This window comes from Strix aluco, chromosome 7 (genome assembly GCF_031877795.1).
Source record: "Strix aluco isolate bStrAlu1 chromosome 7, bStrAlu1.hap1, whole genome shotgun sequence".
Lineage (NCBI taxonomy): Eukaryota > Metazoa > Chordata > Aves > Strigiformes > Strigidae > Strix > Strix aluco.
In genome coordinates this window covers 25,058,151-25,083,414 of record NC_133937.1, presented here as the reverse complement: position 1 = coordinate 25,083,414, position 25,264 = coordinate 25,058,151, and the positions used below count along the sequence as shown (strand labels likewise).

The 25,264-nt window shown below is 35.3% G+C and overlaps 1 protein-coding gene across 2 annotated transcripts in view; it reads left to right on the top strand.

Annotated features, from left to right (window-relative positions):
* Positions 1-25,264, top strand: part of ADGRA1 (adhesion G protein-coupled receptor A1) — a 286,657-nt gene that overhangs the window by 82,351 nt on the left and 179,042 nt on the right. For both annotated transcript variants that reach the window (XM_074831007.1, XM_074831006.1), the window contains exons 3-4: positions 17,764-17,835; positions 21,705-21,776. In XM_074831007.1, coding sequence (XP_074687108.1) covers positions 17,764-17,835; positions 21,705-21,776 — 144 coding nt within the window. The remainder of the gene's footprint in view (positions 1-17,763; positions 17,836-21,704; positions 21,777-25,264) is intronic.

The window sequence follows — 25,264 nt, the reverse complement described above, 5'->3', positions numbered from 1 at the left end:
GAAATAGTTGTAAGACAAGAATTTCTTTGACTTCTTTCTGGTCTCTCAGAGGTCAGTGACAAAGCTCCTATGAATTTTATTCTGATCTCTTTAGGGCAGGGAATGTACCATCTGTGGCTGATCCTGCAAATTATTGTATATGCGTGAGCTTATGTCCAGTCATTCTATATATATCCAGAATAGGAATAAATGTGTTTGCACAGCACAAAAGAGCTCCAGCCCTGACTGGCGCCTTCTGGAGGCTTCTGTAAGATAAATATAAAATATTTTCTCTTTTTTTGGTTGTTGTTCCTGGAAACAAGTCATTGAGCCAAAAATATACAGAAGTACAAGAATACTTCTAGTTCAAATCTTATTGATGCAACTGCTGAAATTATTCTGGCTATCAGCCTCTGTATTTTATTTAATACATAAGTGGCCAGATTTATCAGCTTAGTAGAACGTAGCAGTGCTTAGTCATGTCTAGCCCTGTGATTTTTAGATGGTTACCTTGTACAAGACTAGTAGTACTGCAACCTGTTAGTAAATAGTAACAACTTACTACAAATGTCGACAAAAGTTTCTAGATGAATTGCAGTATTATACTCCTGAAAAACTCCCACATTGAAGATACAATCAAATTACAAAAGTGGGAAACAAATCACAGATAGAAATGTGTTATTTCTAATATCTTGCCATGAGACAATTTAATTCCTCTACTGAAATGCATGCACAGTTCAGTTCATACTCTCTCAGAATCTACTGGTGTATGGAAATCACTTTTTTGAATTACCTAATTCTGTTGCTTTCTGCACCTGTAGGTAGGATGTCAGGGAATGATTTTAAATTTATACCACCTATATAACATTGTTTTGGATCAGTCACCCATATGTTACGTAAACTCAAAGTTACAATGGCTATATATTTAGCTCTACTCTATATGAAAGGAGCCTTCATTTAAAACAAAACAAATAAGAACCTTACCTAACTGTCAACATTTTCAACACTCACAATTTTTTAATAGCAACAGTCACCTACCCACCACTTAAAAGCACTAAAACAAATAGTTAAGTAGACCATAAATCTTATATTTCATACATAATAAACAAGTGTGTTGTCATCATCAGTTATGGATGAATACATACATGGTTGCAACTAAAACTGCTAAATTTGTCTAATGATGATGGGGTTTGCTGGACTTTAACTTGTAGATTTTGACTTTATCTACAAAATATTTTTGAAGCTTGCATAAAAACATTTCCAGTATCACTTTCAGTTGTTGACTGTACATGCTTTGATAAATCATTCACATTTTAATTTCTTGAAAACAATATAGTATATTTTAAGTTATCAGAAATAGTGCAGGATACTGTCAATGTAATGTTAAAATAATATGGAGCTTGCATTTGAGGTTATGTTATTAGCACACATTTATAAATACACTTTTTTTTTATTTTCAGAAAACGTGGGAGATATTTTGTTTTGAGGTTTCCAGTTAGAGAAAGAGATAAACTTCCCATTTTGTGGTTTTGTATGTTCAATGATATGTGCATATGTTTTTTATATTATGCTGACAATATCAGAATCAAGGTATTCTTAACATACTTTTCTTGAGCTGAAAAACTTATTTTCGAAGTAAGTTAAGCACTTAATTGCTTTTTACTATTTTGGTTATTGTATGAGTTTCATTTCTCTTAAATTTAGAATGGTTAAAATAATATGTAATGTTTATTTCATATACTACTCGGCAGGAGTGTGGTGGTATACTTACTTTCATGAAGTCAAGAATAGCCTTCTACATTCTCTCCCTCATGCTCATTACCTGCTCAAAAAAGAGACAACAGAGTGAAGAAATCCAGGCCTATATGTTTGTCTGCATATAGCTCTAGTCAAATCAAGAGATTGCTGAACAAATTGTACAACAAATTTGTCCTCTTTTTAAGACAGTTCTCCCATTCATTATTCTAATTTCAAACAATAGCAACATTTTTTTTATTTTTTAGTTGTGTTTTTAATTTGTTTATTTAGGTAAAAGCATATTTACTTAAGCATTGTATTTGAGTTGCACACAATTCTTTGTAATTGTCATTTTAAAAGAAAATTATCTTTTATTTTCTTGATGTGAAAAATATTATATAGTGACGGATGAGCATGTAATCTGTGTAAAAAATGTTTTGTTAAATCATTAACACTAGGTTGTTTGTCTGTTGAATCAACGACCTTTTGATGACAACAGAGATTTCACTATGATATTTTTTAATATTCTTCTTTTCCCATTAGGACAAGGAGCAACAGTTTTAAAGCAGCCTCTGTTTCACTTTGATATGAATAGATAAATTGTCAAAGCTGCCAACAAGAATGCTTCCGTATTACGGGGTATGTTGTAAGCAACACTACATACAGTGTTCTTGCTGGTAAACACAAACTGTGCGCATTTAGTGGTGCAGCTCAGTTCTCATCCTTCAGCTGAATGTAATGAGCTGAACACTGTGATGAGATTTTGGAGAATTGGGTTAGTGTACGCTGAGTGGGAGACAGATATGGGATGACATTTTTTCGGAGTTGCCCTTTCCCACCACTTATCAGCGGAGGGGAAGGGATAAGAGTGGAATATATGCACAGTGTATATTGTTCCACAGGAAAACACTGTTCTCCAGAATTAACCCAATTTTAGAATGTTCTATATGGGAAAGGAAATGCAAACGCATATTTAGTCGTATGCTCCATGTCTTTTGGAAATTAAAAAGAATGATTGGTTTTCAAAGTATTGCTTGCAGTGTTTCTTAGGGGTATTGCACTGTGCCATTACTTCTTAGAGATTTGAGTTGCAATCCCAAACACGTACCTTAGCTCTCTGTGTTGGAAGGGAGCACGTGTCACATTAATTATGCTCTCTGCTCTGGTTTGCTGCTACTGTCTTGTTTGGTTTTTGCTTGCTGGATTGAAGAGAAAGTTGATTCTAGTCTTGGCCTATTTTGAAGCCATCTGAAAACAGCTAAAACCAAACTAAATCCCAGCCAAATGGGTAGTAAATAATACATACAGCCCTTAAAGACAAAATTTAGCAGCTTGCTAGCTGAGGAAGTCACTAAGGCTCCCATCAGCAACAAGATATAGTAGACTTAGTGGTTTTCAGCACTGTCATGTGTAGCACAGATATTTAGCTTTCAAAATGTAATTCTCCTCTATTCTTTGGAGGCCTAAGCTCTTTATACAGTGAACAGGGAGAATTAGATGTTTAAGAAGAGGATCCAAACCAGCCATCATGCTGAGGGACTAAACAGGCACCGAGTGGCTTACAGAAATGCTGAAGCCTGACATGATTTTTTCCTGTGCAGCCCTAAGTTAGAAGCCTTTGTGGGACTGGGATTTGCAACCTAATACTTCTGAAGCCATTCCACTTTATAGGCTTAACTGACTCCATATTTTCTTTTGAAACCTGGTCATAAAAGAAAGCAATTATGCTTTTGTTCCTTCTATACTAAGCTACTGGCTTGAGTATCTGCTTGGGCAGAGGACTCAGGTTCAGCCTCTTCAGCCTGAGACCACCACACATTTGCTACCTCTATGGGAAAGGCCTTAACCAAGATGTAGGTCTTGCTGAAGTGGAGCTGTGCCAATATACAGTCAAGCGTTTAAGATTTATGGGGCCAGAAAGAAAAAAAACAGAAGTGGTCAAGTGCCAAGGGTATTTCATCAACAAGGAGTAAATGGGTTTTGCTATAAACATTCATTTGATAAAAACAGAAATACTGTTTTAGGGAACAGAGACTCCTGTCTGTTTCTTCAGCTCCTGTGTGTTTTAAATGTAGGTATACATCCCTTCTGGGCAAGGAGAGTACTGAAACAGTGTCTTTCATTTCCCCAGCTCTAATCACTAGGTTGTCATAGAAAAAATGGATGGCAACACTCCTCACCCCTTCACTGTTCTCTGGGACGCTGGGCTGTGCTTTGTTTTTGTGGTTTTGCTGAGTGCATCCCCTTAGCCTGCCTGGCCTCGCAGAGAGTCACGGTGTGGGCAGGTCTTGTCTGCATATCCCAAAATAGCTTTTGTACAAGACCAGCTCTGAAGTGTTTGGCATGCCTGGCACCATTTCTGTGCTTCAGGAACTTGAAACGTGAAGACTAAGGTACCTGTAGCCATTCGGACATGTAGGAGGTGAAGAGGGGACTGTGAATTGTGCTCTGGGACTTAGTACCTATGTTCCACTTAATTTTAACTTTAGTCAGCCTAAGTGCTTTTTTGGACCTGAGCCAACACTTTTCCCATCATGGGGTCAGTCTATATTACTGTGGTTCTGCTAGGCATTAAGCCCTTTCTGAGTTTGATATGCTTTGAGTATTTGAAAGTGTTGAAAATTATTTCTGCCATTCAAGTCAATTGACTTGAGGAAGAGATTATTCAGTCCTGTTTTTTGTTTCAGAAATGTTTGTACTCCTATTTGTGAATATTTTTTGTGATTTGACTAGCTGTGTCCCAGCATTCTTTACTGATATTGCTTGTATAAATGTAACAGAATTTTTATGTCTCAATATTGGCTAAATGAAAATGGAAGAATCTCCAAAGAACAACATATGCATTATTTATTGAGCTCTCTGGCAACTATTGCTGATCGTTGAGCTGCTATTTTCAGAGTTCTCAGGAAAAGGATGAATTCAAAATTTGGTATTGATCTTAGAAAAGTCAAAGAGTGGCCTGCTCCCTGATAAACCAGTTTCACATTAGGCCATCTCTTAGGGAGATTCACAGTCATCTTTTAATAAAAAGCTCAGATTCTGCTAGTTCACAAATAGTTATAGAGAGCTTTAATTCACAATTACCTAGAACTGAAATCAGCATGAAGCACAGAGTTGTTAACTGGGTTTCAGCTGAGAAGGTTTGAGATTGCTTGGCAACTTAGAAAGGAAATGCTAGTTTGAAATAGCATTGTTTCCCTGTTAATAAATCTCTCCTAAAGGAAGAAATATTTTAGTGTTTTTGAATGAGAGAGAGACACAGCAGGGTCCAGGGTCAGGTTTCATTTTCTTGACAAGTGAAGTAGCTTTTGAGGAGAGATGCTTTTGCAGAAGGCCAGTTGCCAGGTTTATGTATTGCGATGCAGACTGCATACTAGATGGTAAATATTTTTTGAAACACAAGAATATAATTTTGTAATTAAATCAACACAAAATAATAAATTTTACAGTGCTTTCTAAATCTTCTGTAGGTAGATGTTGTTCTGTTGGTCATATTATTATTTAAAACTTTGAAAGAATAAGAAAAGCGTAGTCATACTGATGTACAGTAATATAAAGCTTAGTTTAGGAAGGACTAGTAAAGCCTTATCTGTGAAAGTTTCCTTTGTGAAGAGATGCAGGAGGCTTTTGGAATACAAGGTCTAATTTGACTTGATCAGTACTTAATTATTAAAATTGGATGTAGTCTATAATTGAAATACTTGGAAGAGTTCTCCATGCCATCATATTTTACTGGTGCAATGGTCATTATCTTTGTGCTCCTTATGTCTCTCATATAATCAAGACATTTTTGCCTTAATATAGTAATTTATATTACATTAATTATCCTAGTATCTAAATAGTTCATAACAGGACTATAGAAAAGATTATTAGATGTGTATAGTAAGAATTATGTTTGCAAGTGATGGTCATAATCCACAATTCAATAATTCATTTTACTGGATAAAAGTATTAAGCTCATTTTTTTTAATTTTTTGTGAAAAAACATTTAGATCACAGTCTAGTACTGTCATGTGTTTTATGAGTAGTTACTGGATTCATCACTTTTTAAAAGGGCAAAACATACTGTATGTATCTTTTCAGGTATAAAAGATAATAATGTTTCAAAGTGGGAGGAATGATTGTAAGACATATATTTTTATTAAATATAATCAGGGAAATAATGGGAAAATATCTTCAAAATTATTACAGTTGTTGTTGCATGAATAGAAAATGTGTAGAACATGACAAAACCCAGGAATTTTTGCTTGAAATTCCAAGGATAATGATGTAAGCAAAGGGACATAAATAAAGGGAAAATCACTAGTGGTTAAAAGTGAGTGGATTATTTAGAAACAGAGTGAAAGAAAATTGTATTAGACAACTGGAGGCAGGAATGGTCATAATTTGCAGATCCCGTTTGCTGTCAAGTTAGAATGAAAAGCATCTTTCCTGTGTTGTCAGTCGCTGCAAAGCACCTGTACAATTAAATACAACACCAGTTCCTCAGGGTCAACTGTAGCTGTGTTCCTGACCTCGAATAGTCTAATAGTCTACTAATTTAGACAAATTTATCAGATGTAAGAGTTATTACAAGGAATTATTTTTATACTCCTCTTAAAATGCAGGTGTGTAGAAACATTTTGCAGTGTTTCTTAGGAGTTTTTCCTGGACACTTGATGTTAAGTCATCATCTTGTTGCAATATAAATTGTTACTTATATAGTTGAATAAACTGGTTGATTAGACACTAAGATTATTTTTGCTATAGCACAGTCGTGAATAGATTTATCAGGGCATTGCACATTAGAAAAATTATAGAAGATGTTCTATATAAAAAGTCAATATTAGTAGTCATAGATGACAGGAATATAATAGAGCTGTTTAAATTATGGAGAATTTTTAATTTTTTTTTTTTTTAATTTATGTAACATGAAGTTTAGCTGCATTTCAGGAAGTCAGTTAATTGAATTTATGGGTATCTAAGCTTCTGTTTCCCATTAGGACCACAAAAAGTTCAGTTAGTCTGATGTGCAGTCAGCCACCTCAGCTGTATGATATACTCATCTGACGTGTTATATAGTGATGTCATTAAGATAACACATGATTTGTGTCAGATGCTGTCATCCTTTAAGAAGATGTATCAAGTGCAGATCTATAAATACATGTGTTAAAATAACCGCCCATAAAGCACCTTTGCTGCCACCAAAGTCTCTTTGTTAATACTTCTAGCTCTACCAGCACTGGAAGGTATTAACAGGTTTTTTGATAGGGAAATAGTTGTATTAGGATTTATCATATATGGGCATGATTTTGAGATTTAAAGTGAGATATCCATTGCTGATTAATACCCTATTTGTATGCTTTTACTCTCAGTGTAGCATGTGTACTTTACTGAGAAATACAGTCCTTAATTCTCTTCCACAACTAACTGAAAATAAGCCATTAGGAAACAAGCATGGCACAGCTGGCTAGGCAGAGAGCAGAGAAATTGAGTTGTGGCTCCCCAAAGCACCTTTGGGCTTTTCTGCCCCCTTTGTGTCTGAATGAGGTTTTGACAAATAAACTGATTTATTTGTGGGAGTGAATAGCTGAGTCCCTGGCCAGTGAGACTGGAAACAAAGCACCATTTCCAAGGGGCTGAGGGAGAGACAAAGTGAAAGAGGTAGGATAAGAGATGCCGTGAAGGAAGGTATGAAAAAACAAACTGGGAAAAGAAGTTTTATCGCTCTGTGGTGAGAAGGATAGAAAAGGAAGTGATACCTAACTGAACAAAACATATTAACAGTATTCAGCAATAATTACCTCCAACAATAACATACTCCTTTTTTCCCTGCATCCTTTTTTTGTGCTTTCTTTCCTGTTTCCTCCATTTTTTGGTATACTTTCAGGGCTTGAAGACCAGTGGGTGTTCCTGTGACCCCAGCTACTATTGTGTGTTATTACGGCTGTGTTGATTTTTGTTGTTTTTTTAATAATCTTTGCATATTCTAGAGCTGAATAACTGAGATATTTATATAAACAAAAGAAAATTTATTTTAAAAAACCCTGTAATTTTGTCTGAAACACTAGGTAAAAACCAACAAAGCATGGAAATAATTGAAAAAGAACATTTTTAATGGGACCAACGGGGACAAGTTGTAAAGTATGTGCCAACTTATTATTTATAATAGGAGAGGTTTTGGCTTGAAATTAATATCAGTCGGACGCTTTGAGGTAGAAGAAATATAATCTGTTTGTTTAAAATAGTTTTTACTTGAAAATCTCACAACATATGCATTGTATAGCATGTAAAGTATATGGTGATGAGCTTAAAGAATCTGTAGAAATTACACGTTTATATAGATCCTCTAGTCTTCTTACTTTTCAGCCTCCTAGTTTGCTCTAGCATTCATCTATATTTCATATGAAATTTTAGCAAAAAGTATTTTAAAATTTCTGGCAAGTACCCGCAGGAAAGTGCAAATGTAAAAACCGTGCAGTGAAAATACTCAAGGAAATTCTTCAGAGTAGTTGAAGAGGATGCTCATTAACTCTGATTTCTGCAGAAGACAATTCTGCATGCATTCTTATTGGCACGCATGATTCTTTTTTAAATTACTTAAATTTGTCTAAGTTATTACCAAGGCCCTAGTTTATAGAAAACAGAGGCTTTGGGGGAAGGATTCCGAGACCAGTCTTTCACCAAGATTTAATTCCTCTGAGATAAACTGCTTGTAGACTATTCTCCCCTGTTATCCTTAAGCCACTTCTTACCGACAGTTTAAACTGAGAGTGTTTCTATTGTAATTAATATTCCCTCTAACATTGGCTGAATTAAATGTCCAAATTTTTTCCCTCTCCTTTTCTGGAAAAGGCTTCCTGCTCTAGGTGATGCTGGAGTGTATCTAGGCATTGCCCTGACCCAGGTAATTAGGAAGAATGGCTTTGAGTATACTCATTCCTGGAGGTGGGTGAAGGTTATTGCGGTGTTGTCCTGTCCATCTCCCATCATGAGCTAAATAACACCTGCAGGTCCCTCAGGGTTCAGTATGTGATCAGTGACTGTGTTCTTTGTGATATCATTAATAAAGATTCTTACCTTTTTAATGAGATTACATAGAAATAGTAAGCAGGCAGAAAGATGGAGTCCCTCCTTGACATTTTATAATTGAATCACCTTATTTTTAGAAGTGTTTTACTTCTGTCTTATGAAAACACCACAATAAAATAAACATTATAGGAAAAATAATTAATATTTTATTGATTTACACTGCGTAATAAACTATCTTATTTTTGGCTCAAAACTACTCTAAACTAATCTGTGGGGTGTCTGCAGGTACTTATTTTTCCTTTACAGTTCAGGGTGGAATTTTTTTTTCTTTTCTTTGGATGGTTTAAGTCATGGAAGAAAGTATTTCTCTGAAGTTCAAATTGAAATTCAATAAAGAACTGCTTGTATTTTTCCAAGTCAATATTGGTTTAGTAACAGAAAAAGAATCAAACATTTTCTTTAAAAAAAACACCCAAACACCCAAAATTCCATGATACAATGGTTTGTATATTTTATGGTTCTCACATTTTCATTACCCTGATACCTCTGACAATTTGATGTAAAAATGGAAATCTTGCTGTTTTCTTATGGAAAAATAATTCAGATACATTTCTGAAAATACTGAATAAATTTCCAGTGTTTCATTTTCAGAATTGTAATTATGCTTTTAAACTGTGATTCCAGAGTTTGAAATTTGACCTAAGAAGATCGAATACACATTGCTGGAAATCTGTAACAGGCAAATAAGTGCAGTCTTAGAAAGTGGAATAACAATTCCTACATTGGAGTTTAAACCTTTCTCAATACAAAGTACTTTTCATTCATTTTCTAAGTGTCTGTTTTACTTTTTTTTTTGGTCTGTGCACTTCATTTAAAAAAAGTTGAGGATACTTTTTTCCCTACTTTTCTACTTCCTTTGCAAACAGTTTTCTGTTGGAATTCTGTTGGAATTCAGCTCAGAACTGATATCTTTTTTTTTTTTCCTCCTTGTCTTTTTCCCAATGGTAAACCTTTTTTCAAAAGGAGTGGAGCATGTGTGAAGGAACCTAACCCATGCTGAACTGCCTTCTAGGCATGAACACACAGAGAAGTCCCAATGGATGTAGAAATTAAGGAAGCCTCTGGCTCTTTTCAGACACCAAAGGTTTCTGTGCTCATCACTTCTCTACATAGTTATAGATAGACACAAGCTCTGCTATCATAATCAACGTTATGCCAAATCTATTGCCGTACACCAGGGCGTGACTGCTAACACTCATGGAGGTATTTTCTGCTGGCATCACAGAACTGCCTGCAAAGCTGTGTACGCTGAAATCCACTTTATGTGCTTCCCTCGGCATTTATTGCTTCTGACCTTTCAGTCCTGCTTTAGCCCTGTGGAACTGATCCATGGGACTCCTTCTGCTGGGCGACACAGCCACTCTGTCTTGAATCCCCAAGTTAAAACTGCCAAGCATGTGCTTTTGCACCTACATAGCCAATAACTTTCAGACCTAACATGACCCTACCATATATCTCTGTTTTTGTGGTATTTTCCAGGAAAAGAAAACATATATGGGAACAGTTGGGTATGTTTGGAATTTGAATATTTTACTGAATTCTTTTCTTCTTGAAAACAGGCCAAAGATAAAGAATCTGGAAAGCATAGGTTTTTCTTTATTAGCAAATGCATTTCATTTTGAGCTAACAAAATGCTACACTAAAGACAGGTATTAAACATCTTTACATCCTCATCCCAGATTCTGATTGATTGATGCTATATTTAGAATGAAACTAGAGTTTATACTGGATAAACTAATCCTTCAAAATGTTATTTTCTAACATACACATGTAGAAAAATGTATCGACAAAAAATTTGCGATGAAGGTCCATCCTGATTTATCAAGCTTTTGATTCACTTTTCCTTATTTGACATACTGCTCCTTCAATTAAAATACTCTGAGCTGTATATTCTTGCTCTGTGATTATTACCATTAAAATGAAATACATCATTGTAACATTCTGTGGGATACAGTGGGATTCTCTGAGCAAGCAAATTGCCATAAAGCCTGTATCTGTTTTGTTTCAGCTGCCATTATTCGCACTTTGTTTAACATTTTTAGGCATGTTCCTAAATAATGAATAACTACCAAATTACCACAGCACATTTGATGTGAATGAGTCATCGTTCTTAAATTAAAAAACAAAAATGTGATGACCTTTCTGTTCTTCTATATGTCATTATTACCATCAAGTGACAGGTTTGAAATTTCCAGTCATTAGTACCTTGAACGGGCAGCAGTTATTTTTTTGTCTAGTCCTTAGGGTCTATTGTTTTAGGTAATCCAACCAGTAATGACTTGGATTACAAAGAAAACTAAAGGAAAATGCATAATCAACATGTACCAACATGCTAAAGAAACAAAAGACCTGTAGCCTCTGTGTCTGCAAAGGCAGACAATTATTGGACAATTATTGTCCGTGTTTATGTGCATGTTTATGTTTATTATCTTGTGGCAATAATCTAAAAAAAGATTCATCTTTGTCTTGAAACTTAACTGCAATGCAGCCATAATTTTTCTGATTCTGTAAGTAGATTAAATATCCTCTCTCATCATAAAAAAAACCCCAAAACCAAGACGTCTGGAGTTTCATGTGAGTGCTTTAGTTATTGGTGATGATACCAGGTAATAGATATTGCTTAACCTGCTAATTTCTAAGTCTACAGTGTGTGACTGACAATGCGTTCACCAACAATGGAGATGAAAATAAGTTTTGATAATATCCAGGCCATCAAAGTATAATAATGAGTCACTGGCTCCTGATAGGTACTGTACAGATGATGTGTTTGAAATGTCTACAAACACATTTTACCAATATCACATAATTCTTTGTTCCTGTATCCAGGACTGCTAATCCTGACAGTCACTATCGTGAATGCAGGGTAGGTGCTAAATGTTGTCTTTCATCATTGGCTGTGCCTCCTTCCTACCAGAGTGATCATAATGATGTTTCAAAAGTGAATCTTCTTCAAGGGTCCTGAGTCTGCATTCATTTCTTGGGCAAAAGTGCCATTTAGTTTAGCTGGAATATTTTACATGAGAAAGAAGTGGAAGATGTGACATTTTTTTTTCTGTTGTTGTTATTGTTTCATAGTAATATGCAAAATGTGGAAAGTCAGTCATATTTCACTGGTATTTGGCATCTGCTCAACAACTGATTGCTCTTCTCAGAGCTTTTTTGGAAAGTTTGGAGCACCATAATGACAGCTTTCTAAACACAGATGTCCTCTTGGTACAACCTATAATTTTTTATGAAAGATGTATCGATGTCAGGAATTTGAACGAAGTACTGGAATTAGTTGAACATTCTTGTTATGAGTATGTATTCAAAACATCTACAGTACATATATTGTAAGTTGGGGGAAGAATCTGCAGTGACCGAAGGCATAGATGTTGGTACAAAATGCCCAAGATGTCAGAAGGTAGTTTAAGGTAAATTGATTCTGTTGTTAATAGACTGTGTTATATTTTAGCAATTTTTCCCACTATGTTTTATACTGTATAAGTGCATACTGTGAACTTGAAGTATCAAGAGTCTCAAGAACACATTTAGATAATCCAGGATTTGGCCACAGAAGATGTCTAATAGCTGAGAGGCCTGGAGTAGCTATAAATGTTCTTGTAAAGTCCCATTAGTAGCCTTTTCCTCTTGTTTCATTTACCTCTCAGCTAAGCCATCAGGAAGTGAATATTTCAAACACAGATTTCCCTCCTTAAGTCAGCTGTTTTAGTTGAGGTAACTCCTCTTAAATGTCTTTAGTAACTAAAAATCAGTTCGAAGGTTAATGTGTAAGATGATAAACTCCCAGCAGCTTGTGATACTTAGTAAAAGAATCCTTGAGTGTTTTTATCTGTGGGACTATTATTTGCATATTCATACAAATTTTCTACATACATGTAGGAAAACAGGGCTTAATGGTTATTGTGTGTAATTTATATAAGTTCAGACTTGTAAGTGAAAAGGAAACTCTCCTCTGTTAACTTACTGTAAGCATTTGAGATTGTTTTTTAATGAGAACATGGTCCATTCTATATTGTTCTTTTACCTTTTCAGGTCTAGTTAAGATCAGAGTACCATGCAGCAAGTATATCTGGCAACTGTAATAAAATCAGGGGAAACATATTTCAATAAATATTGTATTTTATTTCTGTGCAGCTGTGCAGCCTTGATATAAGTGCTGTAGTTGTTAGGACTACAGCTAACTTCATGTAGCTTCCATCTATCTGTACTTGTACAAGGCACTTGGTTTTGATTTATTTTCAGGTCACGCCACTACATATATACACCCACACCACTAATGACACGTCATTCAGATTCAGAATAGATACTTTAAAGTTAGAATGCTGCATCAGAAATGATGCAAAACCATAACTGTTAGTTAGAAAATGCTTTCTTTTTGGACTTTAACTGGGTCATGCTGTGGTCATTCAATATTATGATAATGAGGTTCTTTCCCTTTTCTCTTACTTTTAGTTGATGATAAAATCGCTTGCATGGTATGTATGCATGTGTGCATGTGTGTGGCCCAGGCTGGGCTGCTGTTTGGCACGGCTTGGATCATGACCTTTTGCCAAACCTCAGCAGTAGCTCTTGGGGAAAAAATGTAAACATACAACCAAATTTACTCTGGTTTCTTTATTTAGCTCAGTGAAAGTTGATACTTATTGCTATAAGGCATCAACATTACAAACTCCTTGCTAAATTAGAAAATGGAAGAAGCTAATTTAATATTTTAATAAAAGTAATTTTGTAAAAAATATAAGTGGAAGGCACGCAAATAGGTTCTCCTGGTGTAGAAGTAAGAATTGTAAGTGATTAACAGCTGTGATAATTTTATTTATTTATTTTAATCACATTTTAGTCTTCAAGGATTACAAGGAGGAAAACACCTATTTTTTTAGGCCAGAGATATATGAAAACATTATGGAATAATGCTAATCACTAAGAAAGTGCCAGGATTGTGGGTAGTATGACCATCTACAATTTTCTGAGAATATCATTCTAAAATGACTTACCTAATTTAAGTGTAATTTCCAAAATAAGGAGACCAGATGTCTTGTTCTGGACAGTGGACACTTTTCCTTGAAATGGTCTGCCTTCTACTAACATTAAACTGGCCTTTTTTCTTCCTGTGGATGATAGTTTAGGATTATGCTGGTTTTTCCTCTGTGGTTACAAGCTATGGGGAAACAGAAGTTTCCATGAACTAGAACATAGAGGATTTCAGTAAATGGAAGACCTTTTGTCTGCTTGGTTATTTTGACTGGCATTAGAACTCACCTGCCAACAGTTTGCCACTCACAGTGACTCTTTTATATTTGTTATGAGCCTTTACCACTGTTGGCTATGAGATGATCATGTCACCTCTTTACAATTTGCAAAGCATTTAGATGAGTTGTCAGTTAACCAGAATGTCTGTAATTGATACAAAGATTAATGATTAAAACTGTCAGTTTCCCCTGCATAAAATGTCGATATTTGCTCCGAACTATGCCTCTAAGTGGTTTTGAAATGTGTGCCAGTATAAAGCCTGAGATAAATCATCATAGGTCCAAAGGATTTATAGTACTGGCTTGGGGTTTTTGTTTTGTTTTGTTTTTTCTTTCGAGTTTTAAGAATACAGAAGTCCACATGACGAGAACTGTGTCCTTTCAGTCTTTTCATGAGGACTCACTTCTGCAAGTTAAAGAATTTGTTCAACCTGAGTAGGTACATATTTAGCATACTGTACAAGCAAAAGGATCTACATTTCATTCATGAGGATATTGTCAGTAGTGCTGTCTAGAGAAACCTAAGCCATGATGTTTGGTGTGAACAGAACCAGAGTAGACCAAACTGTTTAGTATTGAAAATTTGAACGCTGAAAAAAATGTGGCTTTGGCTCACCCACACATCAAAAATCCTAAACCATCAAAGGAAAATACAATCATGTAGATTAACTTTTACCAAACATATTGACTTATCTTTGCAAGTTGATGGGACTCTGGAGAAGAGACTGCAGAAGTTTTGTATAAACGGTTTTGTTTATTGAGAAGGTGTGGAAAATTTGGAGTTAAAAGAATTGGCACAACTTCTTGAGCAGATGAAGGCAGAAGGAAGATGAATCTAGTAGCTGCTGCTGGTACCATGGAACTAAGACGAAAATGTTTCACTACAAAATTTAAAAAAACCCCAAAGTTTCTTTCAATTCTTAGAGTGTTTTCATGATAACAAACATCATCCCTTGCATTTCATTTGTGATTAAAACAGCTACAGTCACTTTCATCCAAACCGAATGGAAGGGAAGGGGACAAAGCGGTTAAGAAAAATGCTTTGCCTGGATTAGGGAACAGGAAGAAGGGCAGAATGTCCACAGGAGGATGATTGTAAACCCTAATTCCTCTCTGTTGTCCATGGGGTGGTTGTGTGCTTTGCCAGATAAGAATCAGTGCAAGCACCAACCTTGACATCTGAATTTCTGCCATTGTTTTGCTTATGTGATTTCCAGGAGAGAGGAAAGAGCTTAGACCTATGCCTAAAATTAGTCATAGACTGTGCCGCTTTCTTATGAATGCTCAAATCACCATCAAGGTCCTTGCCCAAGCTCTGACCCCTTCTGGCACATTTACCTGTCTCCTGAACTTGATTTTCCTTTTTTCCTCCCCTCCTGTGTGCCACCCTTTCTTTCCTTGCCTCTGGCTCGTATTGCTGGTTTCTTGAGACTATGGGGAATTTCATGGGCTCTGACTCACTCCCTTTCCCAGGCCGTACAGACATACTTATCTCTGTACTGCACAGTAGCATGGAAAAAGAAGCACTTCTGGGTTTTATGCTTTATACTAGCTTAGCAACAAATGAGGGACTACCATTGGTGCTCCAGCAAATAGAAGTAACCTATGCCGTGTAATGCATATGTTTGAAGTATCTGTATATGCATACAGTCATGCATCACTGCTTAAAAGTTGAATCAGTACTGGACAATTGGAATAGCTGGTGCATTTTTAATATGTTCTTGTAACATCCACTGTATTTGTGCTGGACTGAGATTAGCATATTTTAGTGAGTTTATTCACATAATGAACAGATAATGGTTTATTAATGAAAAAGGCAACTGAGAAAAAGGAACTTAGAAATATCTAAAACAAGCTATGATAAAAACAAAAAGGAACTAAACCACTGATTTTCAGACATGCATGGCTAAAAAATTTTCAACAATATTTCATAGTTTTGTGAATGCTTGTAACTTCAGTTGTTACTTAATCACAGGTACTCCTAATAAGTAAACCTGTATGCTTTGCAATACTTACATTTTTAAAAGACTCAAAGAATAGCCTATTGTTTGATTTCAATTTTCCTACTTTTCTCCTAGTCCTATTTCGATAATGTCACATAATCAGGTGCAACACATAGTCATGAAAACACTCTATAGAGCAAGCTGGAAAAAAGAAATGGTAATCTAAAATTATTGGCCAGGTGATGTTGCCACATATCATACCTGTGTATTATGCCTTGCTGATTATGCAGCATAAGCTTTGAGCTGAGTAGACTTTAACAAATGCTAAGTGATTATCTTAAATCCTGTTTACAGTCAGGATTTTACAAGTTAAGCAACTGAATATCTATATTTTTCTAAACTGAGTTGATATTCCAGTTCGGTTTTTTTTGCATCAAACTTGCAGTCTTGGTCTGCTGTGCATTTAATAGCTCTGCATTTCTTATATGTAAGACAAAACATCTTGTACATAAAGAATCAGAATGTCTTATCACCTTCTTCAGGACTCCTAGTGTTGCATGTTGCAAGCTGAAAGCTGACCTTGACCATTAACAGTCTGAGATCTTTGTGAGGGACAGATCACTCAACATCATCACTAAAATTAAATGGGTGTGACATACAAGTTTTTGGAACTGTATTAGAAAGATCTGCAAAAATTACTACCAAAATAGAGACATATTTATTTATGATTTTGACTTTTAAATTAAAATATATCCTACTGTGAACTAAACAGTTGGAATGAATTCTTGCCCTATTGAGGGCAATCACAGCTAGTGGAACCAAGATTTTACCTAGTGTGCATTTTATTTGCAGTAACATAAAAAGTCATAAATAAGATGACTCATGTGGCTGTTGATACATCTATACTTCGACAGAGTTGAGCAGTGTATGTGCTGTAATATCCTGGAAGTGGCCAGTCTGAGAAACAGCGCTGATACTACTGCACACCAGTTGTTCCTATGAATTGCAAATTGTCAGAAGACGAACACTGACTCTATAAGAATTTACAGCATTTATCTCCTAGGCCTGTTTATCTAATTGCACTGAAGGCATTTCCTCAGGGTTCACATCACAAGAATCTTGAGACAATTCAGTAGTAAATCTCTGTGGGGACTAAACTGAGAGCAATGTCATGGCCCCAAGCACTGTGCCAAGAGCAGATGAGATTACTAATGCCAGTGAAATATTCTTTATCTGCGCAACAACCAATCCTCTGGATTGTCACCAAGTGCAAAATGAAGCACCTGTCTGCCAAATATGAGAAATTGCTTGTATTTCAGGACAGAAACCTGACCTATCTGTTTATGTCTCACATGCCAGCTGCTTTGCCTACATTAGGTGGAAATGAGAAATTTATTAAGTGTAAAGTGCACAGCACAATGAATAAGCAAACTAAAAGGTTCTTACTTTGCTGACTATTTTATTCACTCATTGATTAAAACATTTTTCCTGAGGCAAGAATGGCTGGTAAGCTTGAAAAGTATAAATAGGAGAAGAATTAAAACAAGCAGATATTTTTTTTTTTTTTAACATCTAATCATAACCATCTTACTTGGAAAAATATCTTTTTATAAACTTCAAATGAGGTAATGTTTTTGATGTTACTCTTTAAAAGAAATTAATTCTTGGTTTTAGCTAAGACAAATAAAGGTTAGAATTGCATTGCATTTCACACTCCTCATCTATAACAGTAGTACAGCAGGTAAAGTGATAATTAATTGCTCCTTCTATTATGTCTCTAGAGATCTGAAGAATAATTTGATCAGCACAATTGAGCCAGGGGCCTTCCATGGACTTTCAGAACTGAAGCGCCTGTGAGTAGTAATTCCATTTGAATTATTCTGAAAATTGTGTTTGTATTGACATTTCTATCCTTGGGCAACTCAAATATGCCACCAAGCAATAATCACATAAGGACACTGGCTGTAAAATAGAAAATTACACACTGTGCTTTTTAAATTTACCATGCCTTTTTCTTCTTCTTTCCCTTCTTTGTTTTCCATCTCCCCTTTCTTTCTAACCTTTTCCCATTTAAAATTGGCTGTTTGCTCACCCATAAATGTCCTAACAAGTACATCTACAAAGTTAAAAAAACCATCTAATTAATGACCTAACAGACAATATATTACTATAGACATTAATTGGAAATAAAACTGAGTGGTTTAAATATGTGTAAACTATGTTTTGTACTACGCTAAGTTTTCTCGTTACGTAAGATGTACTTTACTCTTGTCACAGACCAGGTCTATAAAATAAATTTTTAGAAAGGAAACTTTGGCATGCTTTAGAATTTGTCTACCATTTTTATACCTCTCACATTGACTCTGCTTGATATTTTTTAATTTTAGCATGGTCTTCTAAGGAAACAAGACTTAGGCAATATCTTCCCTCTCCATCATTCTTGCATTCCTCTATTTGAAAATGGTCTCATAGTACTTTTGAAAGCACTGGCTGGTTTTTAAACTACATTTGTAGAGGGCAAAAATGTCTTAAGTTACTAAGATACTACAAGTGGGCCTTTTTGTTTTTACTTAACAAGCACTACAGACCCTCCTTAGTTCTACTCAGCCTAAAGGAAAAGTGAGATGAACTCTTTTTTAACTACAGTTTTCCAAGTGACAGCATCCAAATGTCCATGTGCTGCCTAACCAGGCTATCAGCACATGCCAGAAATCTGCCTAGCCATTGTGTGTGATGTGTTATGTGTGATGAGAAAACGTATGAGAAAACAGGAATTATTTTTGTGCAATGGAAAGATTTAGATGAGAAGGAATGCAAATCCACAGAAAAAGAAATTTACAAATACTTCTGCTTTTTTGCTCCGAGGTTAAATTCCCTAACTGGTATGTACAGGGAACACTACACAACTCAAGTAGAAGATTTCCATTTCTGATCATACAGGTAGCAGTATTTTCTAACACCAGCCACTGAATTTTAGTGTGTTTGGGTAGAAAGCCAATGACATAATAACGATGAAGTCAGAGTAGTATACATTTTTAATTGTGAAGAAAAACATTAGGTTGAAACTTTCTTGCACAGTCTATATACAGGGATAACAATACAATGAAATGAACAAAATGAGTGCTAATTGTTGCTTGGGCCGCACACTGTAATAACACAACCCTGACCTCTTGTGGGAAAACCAGGAAACCTGAGCGAATCATGGTCTGCACATCTGAAGACTGTGCAGGTGGAACCTTAGGTCAGCCAGCAGACAAGTCAAAGAGGAGGTCATTAGGCACTGGGAAAAGTGGGAAGACTCTTCAGCAAATTAGGAATGGCAACGTTGATATTTATCATGCTAGATCTCAAAAACAATCTTCTTGATGATATGAACAAGTAACACTGGGAGCAATCTAGAGACAGGGAATCGATTAATTGCTAGACTGCCACATTTTTTGTATGAATCGGTGTAGTTTCATGGTAAACAAAATCTCTGCACTCCTTCACTGTGCAATTGTTGGGTAGCAGGCAGTTCAGCAAAAAGAATAAATAGTGTAAACTCCTATTAAATGCTGAATACAGTAATTACTTTAAGACTGTACTTTACATTCATATCATCTTATTTCACATGTAAAATATAAATGATGCTGTGAAAAGCAGAAGCTGATGTAATATGGTTAACTGCAAGAGATACTGCTATGGCAAGTCAGAGACAACCTGCGAGCTGTCAACATCAAAATGTTTTCTGTGAATGATTTGGAGAACTGTTGTAATTTGTATTTGAATGCCAAACTAAATTATTTAAAAGTTTTACTTAGAAAGATACACACAAAATTGATGAAAATTGAAAATTTATGAAGCACTAAAATTATGGCACTTGGTTATTCCACAAAGGGGAGTTTTGTTTTGTTTTCTCTAACATCAGTTTTCAAAGTCAGCATTAGTAAGTTAAACATCTTACTCCTGAAAAGTAACACCAGCTTTGCATATCACAACTGAAATATGTCTAATATAACATGTATTAGTCTGGAGGAATGTGCAGCAAGCTGTCTTTTCTTTCAGCAAATGCTTTTTTAGAAAACATGTTTTACAATACAGAGATTTCAGCTGCTGCCATATATCTTATTGTGAAAATAACACTCACTGAAGTAAACTTTGAGAAAAGTGTATGTAGCCTTTCACTTTTTTAAAAATACCCTTTTACTGTGTATCACACTTAGAGAAATATGCACTTGTTTTGATTAGTTTAGATGAAATTTACTTACGCTGCCCAAATTATGCCTCACATAGTTATGCATTTCTTCCATAAGTGTTCAGACTTTGCTTAGGCAGAAGCAAAGCATTATCCAAATAAGAATTCTGGGTAGGTTCTCGTTTACTATTTACCTCTTCTAATAGGAAAATGTATAGATATATGTATGTATGTATGTTTGTTTATCTTAAACTTGCATTTTTAGATTTTCTATGTAGCTTTCATTAGGAGAATTTGAAGAATAGTTCTAGTATGTAAATATTGCACTATATTGTTATTCACCCTATTTTCTCAGCTGTTGCCTACTTAATATCCCTGACAAACATTTAAGAAATATTTTCATTCCAATGTGATGTTTCATCATTCAATTGTACAACAGTATATTCCTTGTCTGATAGAAGAAGAGTTTGTAGTGAATTCTAAAGAAATTGCCTTCACATTCTACCTAATTGGATATGTCTCCAAGAAAGCAATAGCTGGATTTGTCAAACTGCAACCTTTATTCACTTGTTTGATTACTTTGTGTTCTCACGTAACAATAGAAAAATAGGAAATCCGCACGATGTAACAAAGGAATCAGAAGACTACCACTGATTCTAAAACAAAAATATATTCAGATCAATTTTAACATTTTAATGGATGTATAATCACTTAAAATCCTTACATTACTGTGTTTATTTAAAAAACCATACTTGATAAGAAGGAAAATTGGAGTTGAGGTTGAAAACCAAATATGTAAAAATTAAACGCCAGTTCAGAATGCACCAAGGGACGGTATTAATGTTATCACAACATAATTGTTCATACCTATTTTTGTCTCCTTCCTATTAGTATTCTGTACATTATGTTGTATGTATGACTTGTACAGAAAACCTCCATTCACCTTTCTGCAGACAAGAGTTATGGAACATAATGCCCTGTACTGTTTGTGGCCTGAGACAGCCACAGTATTGCTGTTAAAAGAGCTTGCTAAGTGTTTATCAAGACTGACCTTCTTACTAGTTCAAAAATTAATTGTCGTCGGGTTTCTGTGATTTCTTCAGCAAGAAAGAATGCTGTCAATGGGTTGAGACATTAGGAAACAGTAAAAATGTCAGTTTTGGCTGAATATTGCATGTAACAAAATGCATAGTATTTTTTCATAAGTAAACAAACAGGTGCTAGTAACTTTGATAAAGAAAATTCTTTATATTGGAAATAATTTTTGTTTTTTATTTGCTACATATATAAAATCACATTTTAATGAAATAAGTATAAGTTGCAGTATGGTATGTTTAATTGTGGAATATTGCTCAATAATGTTAATATAAAAGTTGTTAAATCTATTTAATTCAGTGATGTTACATTATGAAAGAAGGTTTTATTTCTCATTTGTCTCTAACTCCTTAAGAGTTAGAAATAAAGAGGCTGTATGGGATTATGTAGGTGTGTATATGAGTAAGACAGAACTAGTGTTTCACCTTTTGTTTGTTTGTTTGTTTGTTTCAGGGATCTTTCAAATAACAGAATTGGTTGCCTAATACCAGAAATGTTTGTTGGACTTAACAGTCTTCACAAACTGTGAGTATATAATACCACTTTTGTTTTAAAAAGGAGAAATCCAAACTGTCACATGGCTTACCTGAGTACACTTGGCAATAAACTTTCATGAGAAGAAAATTATAGGTTTTGTACTAAAAAAACCCTTCTCCTGAGCCTTTGATTGTGATGACTTGATATTTTAAAGATGTTTCTACTTTACTTCTAATGAAGTACTACTGTTACTTCTAATTGTAAAATCTATCAGAACTGCAAGGAATTAAATTTCATTTTCACACTGAAAAGAGGCTGAATATGACATTTCTGTTTGAATGCATTTCTGTTTGCATTTTTCAGAAGCAGTTAAAGGTCAAGCACACAAATGAGACTTATACTGGTTAAAAAAGATAGTTTGCTCTTTCTATCCATTACAGATCAATTAGACTTTTACAATTTTTTTTCTGAAGTGTATTACATAAAAAAGTAAACACGTACTGAGAAAAAAATTTATGAAGTATCAAGTGAACTTGGAATATCAGAGTAGTTCAAATTGCTTCAGAAGTATCACTTTTAGACTGTTTAAGGTGGTGTGTTGTACACTTTATTTGTCATAGTACTTTTTGAGTCATTAGTTTATCATATGCAACTGCACTGGAATATGCTATAGGGAGCAAAGCAATCAACTTGCATATCCATAAACATGCCAGAGAACCTGGGAGATCAAGAGATTATCAAGCTATTCTAGAAAGAGCACTCGGAAAGCATGAGATTATGATAGTATACCCAGGCTGTTCAGTTTTAGGGAGAATCAGATCACCTGGAAGAAGAGATAAAACATGTGATGACAAAGTTTGCTAATAGGTACTAAGTTAACCAGAGAATTAGAGACAAGGGTTGATTTTGAAGGACAGAGGTAATATACAGGACTCTATGACTGGGCAGTAAAATGGTAGATGAAATTTAAAGTACATAAATATTAAGTCATGCAAGGGAGAAAAAGCAATCTGTTCTGGGCTAACCATTAAAGCATAGGAAAGATGCTTTGAGATTATAGTGGATAATGCCATGAAAAAATCTGCTCAGTGCTCAGTATCGTTTTAAAAAAATTAGGAAGTAGTATTAAAGGAAGAGAGAACAAGTTTGTGAACATGCATTGTATTATGGGGAAAAAAACAAAGAACCTGCAGTTTTCATACTGTGGGCAGTTCCAGTCTGCTCATCTAAAAAAGATGACCAAAACTAGAAAAGGTTCAGAAAAGGACAAAAAGGAATGGCCAAAGGTGTGGTACAGCATAGGCAAGTCCTAGGAATAAGTAAATTGTCTGCGACTTTCCTGGCTGGGAAATGGACAATTCACAGGAAGGATCCTGGTTTAAATGGACATTTGGCCAAACCCAGGAGGGCTTCTGTATCTTCATTCACATCTGTCTTCATTCCTGAATGGGAAATAAATTCCCATACTGCATCATAGTGTGTTACAAATCTCATACTTTATTTTCTTCCTCTCCAGCCAGTCTGGCATTTCCTTGAAAAAAATAGGGAAATCTTTCTAGAAAGATCTGCCATGAGGTCAAGATGACACCAGGTAAAAGGCTGAAATACGACATGCTTACTGATAGCATTAATGAGAGTAGCTATGCCAGATCTCTGATGGAAACAAGTGAGAACAGGTGTTGGGAAGAGCCTTGATAGTATGTTGATGAACAGGTGCAGACTGCCCCTCTTCTTACTCATCTTAGATGAGTTGCTAAATCGGGCAAGTCCAGCTCACCTGTTGAGGGTTGCTGAGTCTCCTTTTGTTGTGCACAGTGAACGTGACTGTGACTATATAGCCAGATTACCATAGGATGTAGCTTTAATCCAAAATAGTGAAGTCACCTTATTGAATGGAAGGTGCTTCTAGATGCTAGGAACACCCGCAATAGAAACTGTTCAAATCCCTGCTCTCTCAGGAAAACATGTCTAAACACTCCATTCGTAAATCTTCCAGACTCTATCTTAAAAGCTAGTTAGAAGTCAAATACAGAACTTCAGTCTAGTGATGGTAAGGAACAGGAATCCATTCACAGCAGGCATACAACATTTGTTATGTGGCAGTGTTTGGCTGTACTATCCCTTTCCTCTGAAGACCAGGAAAGAATGTGGCAGTATATCTCTGCATCCTTCACTGATACCAGAGATGTCAGAAAAAGGCACAGTATGCATGCTGAATGCCCATAGTTACTGGGCTGATCAAACCACACCATTACAGTTTCCTTTTGTAAAACAGATTTGCCATATCCATTCTACTAACCTGTGTACCTGTCCCAGTGTTGACAAATCTTTTCTGAGCATGCAGATCCGGAGAAAGACTTGCCAGTTTCCTCTCCTCTATCATTAACACTGAATTTTCTTGCATCTAGTCTTTGTGCATCCTAAATAAATATGCATGTTTTCCTCAAGATGGGGCTAACTTTCATGTCTAAGTGGGTGGAGATCCAGGGCTTTCTGTATCATCTGCTTTCTGAGGCCCCAGTTTATAGCAGGAATTTGAATCAGACCTTTCTTAAGTATAATTCTCAAGTGATATTCTTGTTACACTTTTCACTTTGAATAATATTATTTAATGAAATTACTAGACCTTTCATCTTCAAGAATGTTCACCTCTTCTTGTATGATAGTTCTCTTAATATTGACCAATCCTTGGTTTTGTTATTACCAGATTTCATTTTCACGTGCTTACCTTTCTGAGCCAGAGTCATTAGTGAAAGCAGTAAATACAGTCATGAGACCGTTTCTGCAGAACACCAGTAATGTCTCACTCCCCTCCTTTCTATCCTGTCCATTATCTTACAGTGTCTTACAATAAATGCACTTAACGCCAGGTTCTTCATGCTTTTATGGATGTTATGTCCATGCATCAGTGGAAAAAATGATGATTCTGGTAATATTTCATGCCATAACTGAGTGAGTTTTGAAAGAAACAAAAATGAAAAAAATGTTGGCAAATCAGAAATGGGAAAAAAAATCAATATGCATCTATTGAAGATGTATCTTGTAATCATATAAAAAGATCACTAATTTTCTAGACAAGGAAAATTTATTGATTTTTGTATACATCTAACATGATACTATGTAAGACGGAGAAAACCATTAACATTTATACTAGTGTTTTCATGTGAGTGGAATTAGCCTAGAAGGCCTCTAGTTGTTCAGGTATTTTTTTGATTTTAACTAGTTCTGCAGATCAGTAGTCATACTGTGGGTGGTCTTGGGAAAGATCATTTCCAGAATTTAGTGTATGCTTCTCCCATAATTACCTGTAATCCAAATGACCAACCTTACTGAACAGAATAGAAAATAGTAGTAATGGGATATATTTAGGTTATATATAATATCTACTCTTTCTTCATTTCTTACTTATAGATGTATTGTTAAGGTTATTGCACCTTGTTTCAGTATAATTTACAAAGTTTAACTTAATCTTTGGTAATTCTCGTCATCTCTCTATGCTTCTTGTCTTTCTGTTAACTTTTTCCTGTTCATTATAG